Here is a 9,732-nt window from a genome sequence, read left to right on the forward strand (position 1 = left end):
GCAATTCCGACAAGAGTTGCAAGAGAAAATTCGAAAGATAGAAAATATTCCTTTATTTTTGGCTGTCACGGGTGGTGAAGGCGCAGATTGGCTGTTTATGTCTACTTGTTGTTGACGATGCCCTTTTTTGAAAGAATTCCTTCCCACTTCGCCAAATCTGAAAAAAATAAATAATTAGTCCGTTTACATGTGTAAAATTTACTTTAAATAATTAATCTGTTTACATTGTATAATCTCAACCTCAAAATGCGTGCCACAAGGCTGTGTTGCAATCAAGTAAAGTCAAATAAAAAGACGTATAAATGAAGGCAAGCTTACACTGGGAAAGCAAAGGAAAAATTGCTATCTTCACTTGTGTTGGAGTGGAAGGAAATGCTAGATGAGTGGATATTTTGTTGTTTGTGTTTATTTTCTTTTTTTGTAGCGTCTTCATCATCTGTTTCAATTGTTACTCTCTTATCTCCTTTTTTATTCTCATGTTCAACTTTCCCATTATTTGTACACCCAAGCATAGTTGTTGTTGAAGTAGTGCTTACTACATTATTACCTTGATCATCACTTGTCTTAGATAAGCCTGCAAGTTTTCTCATCTCTTGTAAATTATTTCCATCAAGATCAAATTCTTCTCGTGGTTTGGGAAATACTCCACCGTGATTCTTCAGCTCTCCGCTTAATAGAAGAGCTTGTTCTCTTCCTATACTAGAATTACCGATATGAATGCTGAATAATGATTCATTAGACGTTGCACTCCACTCCGCGGGTATAAGAGAATCACATCTTTCAAACACCGAGGATGGAATTCGTTGTGGATCGTATTTTTCATCATCTTTGTACATAACTTGGATAGATGGTTTATCCATTGGATATTCGGATGAACCTTCTGATGATAACGATGTTTTGGTAGGTTCAAATTCATGTTCGAGTTCCTCTTGTCCAAAGATGTCTGTAACAATACTAGTTGAACTCGAGTCAATTTCCATATTTGTATGAACATAATTAGGAGATCCCATAGAAATAGTATCATTGCTTGTGTTTGATTGTTCACCTCTAACCATTAAATTATGGTCTATTAAAATTATGTCCTCGGTTGAAGAATCTGATAAGATGGAGATTTGTCTATTATGTCTTCTTCCAATAATTCCCCTTTCAATTCTACCAACATAGCTTAAGTTGGACTGATTGCTATGTTGGCTATCATACCTTTGATGATGAACATTATTGTTGTTGATGTTGCTATTGGAATTGTTTGTGTCTTGGACAACCTCAGGAAACAACAAACGCCAACGATCTCCCCTTTCATGTGTGTTAGATTGATCAGCTTCTACAATGTCAGGTTGAGTTGAAAGTTGGGTGTATCCCGCTCTAAATAGATCACATTCAAAATCATTTACAACCATTTCCAATAGATTTCGACGATCTCCTTATATTTGCATCCACCAAGGTATGGCGATGCAGGAGCTTAAATGAGATCAAGGTCATTAAATTATTCTTTGCGTTATTTCAGAACTTGTATCATCTATATTTAGATAGAATAATCTATCTGGTAAAGAAGTTTTATCACCTGTATGACAACCTGTTGCAATGATTAAACTACTTTTTAAAGATAAGAAAATTAAACTATTTTGTTGGTTTAGAGAGATAGAGTAGAAAAAAGCCTATGAAACAATGCTTTACACTCCATGCTAAAAAATTGGAATAATAACATTGTTCATTGTTCATTGTTTACCTTAATGAAGCAATAAATATTCATCATTTACCTTTGGATAGAAAATTTTAATAATTCACTTATTACCTTATTGATCTGATCAAACTTGGTTCATTAAGCAAATTCAATAAAACATGATTTTTTATGTCTAAACTCTAAAAGTATATCCCACATCTCAGGGAAAATTATATTTATCATCTTCTTTTTTCTTTATTCAATCAAAATATTACTGGGATAAATTGTTCCAAATAAATACAAACTATTTTATATTATGTACACACACTTCTTTAAAATAGGCATACAATCAATAAATCATCAAAGTTTACATAAACTCATTCAAATTATATCTAACAATAAAATTGATTTTTTTTTGTTGATTTGGTTCATATTTTTTTTTATTGAGAAAAACAAATAAAAATTATAAGAAAAAGAAATTAGTCAATGTTATTTGCAATGTTGAATTAAAAAAAACTCACCTTCTTCTAAGGAAAAAAAAGATGGAATCGACCATTCAGAATTGCCGCTATTGTGATATTTCTGAGGAAAAAAAAAAACAATTTAGCTTCTTACATTAATATAGAGAATAATTAAAATAATTTGAAGAATTTCCTCACCTTGACAATTCAGAAAAACTATATGAAATAAACAAAATGATTAGAATAAAGTGTTGGATGAGGATACTATGCTAAAAAAATTAATTACTAAAAAATTTCCTTACTTTCTAGGTAATCATTTTTTATAAAAAAAAATTTATTAATGCATTGTTAGTTTAAGACTTTGGGTTCTATGAAAGGTAGGGTGCAAATAGAGAAAGAAAAAGAAAAGGGATAGAGTCAAGGAATAGGGTTGTTGACGAGAGGCATTGCGAAGCTCAAGGTAGCTAGACTTAATTATATTGATAAATTGAAACTAAAAAAAAAAAAAAGACCTTGCCTCAATATTACTTGTTGTTCATTGTAATTCTTCTATAGCTAGCATGTTTTTTTATTTTATTTTCCTTTTTATTACAACGCATATTAGCGAATTTTTAGATGGTAATATCTTTTATCCTCATCTTATTGAGATGTTGTATTTGAATTAGAATTCAAAGTCGCTTTCCCTGAATAGATCCTCATCATTGACCCATGTCCAAAGTAAAAGCCTTTTTACTCAAAATCTCAAATCATATGTTGAATTCATACCCCTAAATGTATCTTAAGGTAAAAAAAGATTAGACATGCATGCATGCCAAATAATGATTCTAAACCCAAATGGTTAGAGCTAGAGCCGAAGTCAATAACTAATTTTGGTCTAAAATGAAATTGGCCCGAGTTGAACCTACTTGATTACAAGCAAATGCACCGTAGCTCATGACTTTCAATTGTTCGACTTGAATGAAACAATTTGGATTACTCATGTCCAAACTGAATATCCCTTTACCTATATCCGACTATACTCAATTTGAAATACCTAACCCTAGACCCAATTTGAACTCGAAACTAGAGGCGGTGTCCTTTCAGTTTTTGGTTTGGATTTAGGCCGAATCCAATCCGGCGATCCAAAATATAATTCGGTTTTTTAATTTTCAATCTGATCTGATCCAAATTACTTTCCCAATCCAATCCGAATTAGAGTTCGATTTTATTTGGATCCGATTCGAAAATCCGAATTATATTACATAAATTTATAGCGTCTAATAGACTAATACAATAATATTAAAATAATAAGTATGCAATTATCAAAAATAACATTTTGTCCAATCCTTAAGATTAATTCAACTCTTGAAAATAGTCATGATTAACATAAATTGTTTAACATCAAGTCAAAATAAATTGTTCAAAATAACTAGTACAACCAAAAGGCAACAACATTAGTCCATTACAACAATTACTCCATGCACTAAATATCAATACTAAGAAGCAGCATTCTACAATTTAAGACTTAAGACAAAATCACTTCCATATTATACATGCATAATTCTAAAATTTGGTTTTCGATTTTGTTTGGATTCGATTAGGTTCAATTTGATCCAATCCAAAAATCCAAAATTTCAAATAATCTCAATTCGATATGATCCGATTTAAAGTTCGGATCCAATTCAAATTGATAATTCGGTTTGAATTGAATTGGATTTCGGTTTTAATCCAAATTATGGACACCCTAACTCAAAAACAACAACTTGATATCTGAAATAACTTGAACCACATTTATCTTACACAGTTATGTAGTCCTTCACATTTTACACCATCTCTCTTATTTTTTCCTACCCCCACTCAACTTTTCAATGTTTTAGTTGATAATTCGGTTTGAATTAAATTGGAATTTGATTTTAATCTAATTATGGACACCCTAACTCGAAACAACAACTCAAAATCTGAAATAATTTGAACCACATTTATATTACACGGTTACGTCCTTCACATTTTACACCATCTCTCTTATTTTTTTTTCCTACCCCCACTCAACCTTTTCAAGTTTTAAAATATCTTCTTTAATTTAAAAGAGGTGTTAAAAACTGACTCAACCGACCCACTACAATGATATAAAAATATCTTCTTTAATTTAAAAGAGATGTTAAAAACTGACTCAACCGACCCAACTCGATCTAACTCGGCGATATTTATTACGCGTATTCTGTATATAAAAAAAAAGAAAAAAGGATATAGAGATGGTGACGTTTGTTGCTTAGCATCCAAATGATCTACTACTGTGTTCTAATAACCACTAAAACCATGCTTAGGGGAGGAAGGTTCACATTTTACATTTACAACGTACTATACACTATTACAAATACAAGTACAAGTTCAACCCATTAATATTCTGAGACTACCCGATCATTAGCTTGATTTTTCGTCTCTCTCCTCTTCTTTGCCGAAGTTGATTGATCAATCTTGAATTAGTTGGCGGATTTATCAACCTAATCATTATTACCCAGGTAATATTTCCCGCTTCTTAGCTTCTTCATACAATTACTTTTGTGTTAATGTCATATTGGAACAATTGGGTACATGTAATTTCATTTTTAAGGGTAAGAATTTGATGGGGTTTTGGTGTACTTGATTAAAATTCTCTGTATTGTATTGGGTTGTTGCTGATTTTTGTTTAGTTGTTTGGAATTGGACGAAAATCTGAGGGGATTAATTCATGTAATTCCTTGGTCCCGGAATTGATAGTCGCGTTGATAGTGTAATTTGAACTAGTTATGCGACAATTAAGTCCGAAGGGACGGAATTGTACTCTCTTGCTATATGTATGTGCATATCCTGCAGTGTTTGTGGATGTGTTTGTTTGTTGTAGTTGTTGCAAATGTTATTAATATCAGTACTAGTTATCTTGTTTGTCAGCCAATTGTTGTTGCAATAGTTATATATACAATTTCTAGTTATCTTGTTTGTCTGCCAATTGATATACGATGTACTACTGAGCTTGATCACCAGTTGAATCTGCAGCCATTTATTTGATTCATTGCATTGGCTTGATGCTTTTTTTCGACGTGCTGATTGTGTTCTATGGTGTATTGCTTCTGAATTATTTGGTTAATTGAAAGAGAATATTGAATACTAAAATCATTTTGTGACTCTGGTGTACCAAATGAAACTCGCCCCCTTGAATGTTTTTGAATTTCGGAAATGAGAGATGTAATCGTTGTGAAAGTTGCTTTGTTACATAGTTTCCATTTTCCAGTATCAACTTCTTGTGCAATCAATCAAAACTACTTGATAGTGTATATTAAATTTTCTGGTATTGCCATTGTAGTAAGACAATTTACTACATCCATTTCATATTATTTGTAACGATTTGACATAAAGTAATATGAAACAAAGGGAGTACTTGTCTTGTTTGCCATTGATTGAGCTATGTTGAATGGCTAAACAACGGTTTACATTTGAGGCGTCCCGTCTTCACGGACAATGGATAATTAATGGTAGAGATGATTTACACTATTATTTAAGCAAAAGTTCTCAGAAAACTAGTTGCCTTGACCACAAATTTAAGATCTAAAATATTATCCTTTATTATTGTGTAGTTAAAACATAGAGTTGTCAACAAAGTTTATTAAACTTGAAGGTCCAAGATGACCATGGTAGACCTTGAAATTTTAGCAAGTACATGCTGTTGCCTCAAAATTATTACTCCGTATTATGATGAACTTGATACTCAAAGGCCAAGGTGTTCAATCCCTTAGTGCTGTTAGCGTGCCTGAAGTTGTCAGATATTTTAGTTAATCAAAGAAATTTGACCAAGTTGGCATGAGGTGTTGCGGAGTTGTGGACTGCTTTACTTTTTGTGTAAAATTGCCTTATGTAGTTGATGTTACATTGTTACCACTTTTTGTACTATTGTTTTAAAAAATAATTCTAGTAGCACAATTATCTTACTCCTGTGTCAGCATTACTTCCACAATATGATAAAGTAGTATATGATACCCGAACTTGCGTGTGTGGAAAGGTGAATGGGAGATTTGTTCTGAATTTGCAGGATTGTTGGGATTTTGCACATTTGCTGCCGGGAAGTTTACTTCCTAGATGAAATATATTAGCATCTTGGAAATCTAAGATGGGGGGGTTTAAAGAAAAGCCAAGTTGATATGTATTGATGCAGACTCTTGTTATGAAAGTTCTGCAGATTTAGACAAGGGAGCATTTAGTGAAAGGTGATGGAGAAGTCAGAAAATTCTAATAAAGGTGTTCCCAGTGGTGGTGCAAGGGCAGGTGCCTTCGGGCATGCATTTGGCTATTCAGGTGTAAAGAAGAGAGGTCATGGAAGTCGTTCATGGATAAAGATTGAGCAGAATGGGAATGCAAAAGTTATGGAGCTTGATAAGTCCACTATTATGAAAAATTGTTCCTTGCCTTCTCGGGATCTTCGCCTTTTGGACCCTTTGTTCATCTATCCTTCTGCCATATTGGGCAGAGAGAAGGCTATTGTCGTCAACTTAGAGCAGATTAGATGTGTAATCACTGCTGATGAGGCTTTTGTGATGAACTCTTTGGATGGCTCTGTCATGCAGTATAAGACAGAGTTGTGTAATCGACTTCAAGCAACCAGAGATCATGCTGGTAATTTAAATTTTTTTTTAGATTAGATATCCTTTCAAAATTTACTTGAAACATATATGGCTGTAAACACGCAGACATGCTTACTAGTTATCTGAACATAGGAGTTTTCATAGTGGATTTGCATCTTCTCAATGAATTAAAATGATACTTCTTATCTCCCAGCACACCTTAGTGTTCATTATCTCACCTCTGTTCTTGGAAATTTATTTGGTTTTTTTTGTTTTTTTACTCTGTTTCACAATGTTTGTCTTGATTGACTTGTAACAAAGATTGGAAGAGGGCGATAACTTTCAAGAATAATAGCTCTTGCTGTATTAGTGTATTAATTGTAGAGTGGAATTAAAACCAGGATTCTCATTTTGAAATATGGCAAAATTGAAAACAAGACAACATTATGAAACATATAGAGTAATTTTTTGGAGTATCACATTAAAATTAGAGTTACTGACATTATTGAATCTGTAGTGTTGTAGCATTTTTTTTCCTGAAACATTAGATTTGGTCCTTCAGATCACACTATATGAGCGTGTGGTTGATATTTTCGTGACATTATATATGTAGTCTGCCTCTTGATTAAGTTTTACAGGGTAATTTTGCAAAAGGAAGCTGCTGCTGGTTTTAAATCAAATGAAAAGAAAAAATACGTGTCTGCTGAAAATTGTCTTTTGTCATGTGATGTGATTTGTGTCACATTATTTTGCTGTGTCTTTTACAAAAATAGCTGTGGTAAATTGTTTGTGTTGTGTGCTCTTACAGATGGATTGCCTTTTGAATTTAAAGCACTTGAATTGGCTTTGGAATTAACATGCACGTCCCTGGATGCCCAGGTATGCATTATAGCTTGATGTATCTTACCTGATGCTAAAAAATCTGCAAGAAACATGCAATGATCTGTACTTAAAGAACATTCCATTGAAGTAAAAATGATTAAGCTTTCTGCGACATATTCCCTCTGTCTCACTGAAAGTGATAGTTTCCAGTGAAGTTTCCTCCTTTTTAATTGAATGAATGAATGTAGTATATTCACCAATCATCTTCCCTTATTACAACTATTCCAATACAAATTTTGTTTCACTCATTATGTACACTTCTTAATACTCAAATGTTGGTTAACCACTTTCTATGGAACAAAGGGAGTACTCTAAAAATTTCAGTGTAACACACATATTGGCACTTAGAGTTTTTGTCTGGTTTGACACTAATTCCCAATTTTGTGAAATTGTGCATTCTGCTTGCCAGAACCAAAGCTTACCTTTTGAAACTTGATTTTATGTTTCATCATGAATTCTGTTATATAAATTTTGAAATTCTTCAGGCAAAAGAATTGACCTCAGAGATACGTCCAGTGCTTGACGAGTTGACATCATCTATTAGCACTTTGAACCTGGAACGTGTTCGGAGATTCAAAGGCAACCTCCTTAGTCTGACTCAGCGAGTTCAAAAGGTAAACTCTTCAATTTGCTTGATGCACTGGTATTATTTTGTCAAAGGTTGAAGACTTAGCCCATTGATTAATTAGTGTGATTGAGGCAAGAGGCATTTGTGGGTTATATAACTTTGGGATGACGAACTCTTAAAATACATTTGTGAAAAAGTTCAAGTTTGCACTCCCTGAAAATATTTTAGTTGGTCAGCTGGTGTATACTCCATATTTGAGCTGTTATAGAATTTTCAGGTGCGCGATGAAATTGAGCATCTCATGGATGATGATGGCGACATGGCAGAAATGTACCTGACAGAGAAGAAGGAGAAAATGGAGGGATATATGTCCAATGATTCAGACATAGATAACATTCGTTCAGTTGCGGTGAATTCCGACTTAGATAATATTCCTTCAGTTGGTTTAGATTCAGTGAAATGGTTATCAAAATCTGCACCAGTTTCACCTGTTGCTCCTGTTTCTCCTGAGGCTGTTACAATTGGATCTCATAAGTTGCAGAGGGCCTTTAGCAGTATTACCAGATCAAGCCAGCATGAAACGCTTACAACGACTTCATCCAGTCAGAAGGAAGACATTGTTCAACTTGAGATGTTGCTTGAAGCATATTTTGTTTTTATTGACCACACTCTTAGCAAATTGTCGTCAGTAAGAATTGATCTCTCTCTCTAGTTTAGTATATAAGATTTTACTTTTTGGATCTTGAAAGATGCAGTCTGTCAGCGAACTACTTCAAAGCTGTTACTTTATCATCAGATCCCCCCTCCCTCAACACTATTCTTGCGTTTTTCGGTTACTTAAAAGCCATCTACTTTTGATGCAGCTTAAAGAGTACATTGATGATACGGAGGACTTGATCAACATCAAACTGGTGAATTTTTTGCATTTTAAAATCTTCTCTATTATTTACTCCATTAAGCCTTTTGCCTTTTCAACTCAGAAGATCTAACAGCTTTTGATCAATTTGGTTTTCATTCTAACAGGGCACTGTTCAGAATCAGCTGATCCAATTTGAATTGTTGCTGACGGCAGCAACATTTGTTGTTACCTGTTTTGCCGTTGTCACTGGTGTCTTCGGGATGAATTTCGAGACCTCGGTGTTTGATAATCCATTTACATTCAATTGGGTCCTGGTCATTAGCTGTATTGGCTGTGGGATCTTATACTCCTGTTTTTTGATTTATTTCAAAGGGAAAAAATTAGTCCCTGTTTAGCTGTTTAGTTATGCCTTTGCATATATTGTAAACTAGAAAATTTTTGGCCATTAATTAAATTCAAATTTTATTAAGGGTGGTTGCTCCTACGTTTATTATTACTCACTGGCTGGAATTATATAAATACGTCATATGCATATAATCGAGTTATTTGAGAGCATTCTGGCCTGACATTGCAAATGAAGAGCTGAGATCAGCTGACAGGCTAAGTCACTAAGTCAGAAGCCATTGTAGGAGCTTGGTAATGAATGATTCACAGAGACTGGCTTGTCCTTATGATATCATGCCGTGCCATTGTAGTACCTTGGTAACGATTCAAAGAGCACACTGTCACAC

General features: G+C 33.7%; 1 protein-coding gene across 3 annotated transcripts; it reads left to right on the forward strand.

Moving 5' to 3' along the window:
* Positions 1-4,002: 4,002 nt before the first annotated feature.
* LOC110721843 (magnesium transporter MRS2-5-like) lies at positions 4,003-9,470 on the forward strand. Of its 3 annotated transcripts, none has more exons than XM_021901057.1 (7): positions 4,003-4,619; positions 6,303-6,744; positions 7,501-7,571; positions 8,060-8,188; positions 8,420-8,830; positions 9,006-9,053; positions 9,166-9,470. In XM_021901057.1, the coding sequence occupies exons 2-7, from the start codon at positions 6,342-6,344 to the stop codon at positions 9,394-9,396; spliced, it is 1,293 nt and encodes a 430-aa protein (XP_021756749.1). In that variant the 5' UTR covers positions 4,003-4,619; positions 6,303-6,341; the 3' UTR covers positions 9,397-9,470. The 3 variants fall into 3 exon arrangements, with proteins under 3 accessions (XP_021756749.1, XP_021756758.1, XP_021756740.1); XM_021901066.1 differs by having other exon boundaries at positions 6,311-6,744; XM_021901048.1 differs by having other exon boundaries at positions 4,004-4,619; positions 6,164-6,744.
* The last annotated feature ends 262 nt before the right edge of the window (positions 9,471-9,732 follow it).

The sequence above is a fragment of the Chenopodium quinoa genome, unplaced genomic scaffold (genome assembly GCF_001683475.1).
Source record: "Chenopodium quinoa cultivar QQ74 unplaced genomic scaffold, ASM168347v1, whole genome shotgun sequence".
Taxonomy (NCBI): Eukaryota; Viridiplantae; Streptophyta; class Magnoliopsida; order Caryophyllales; family Amaranthaceae; genus Chenopodium; species Chenopodium quinoa.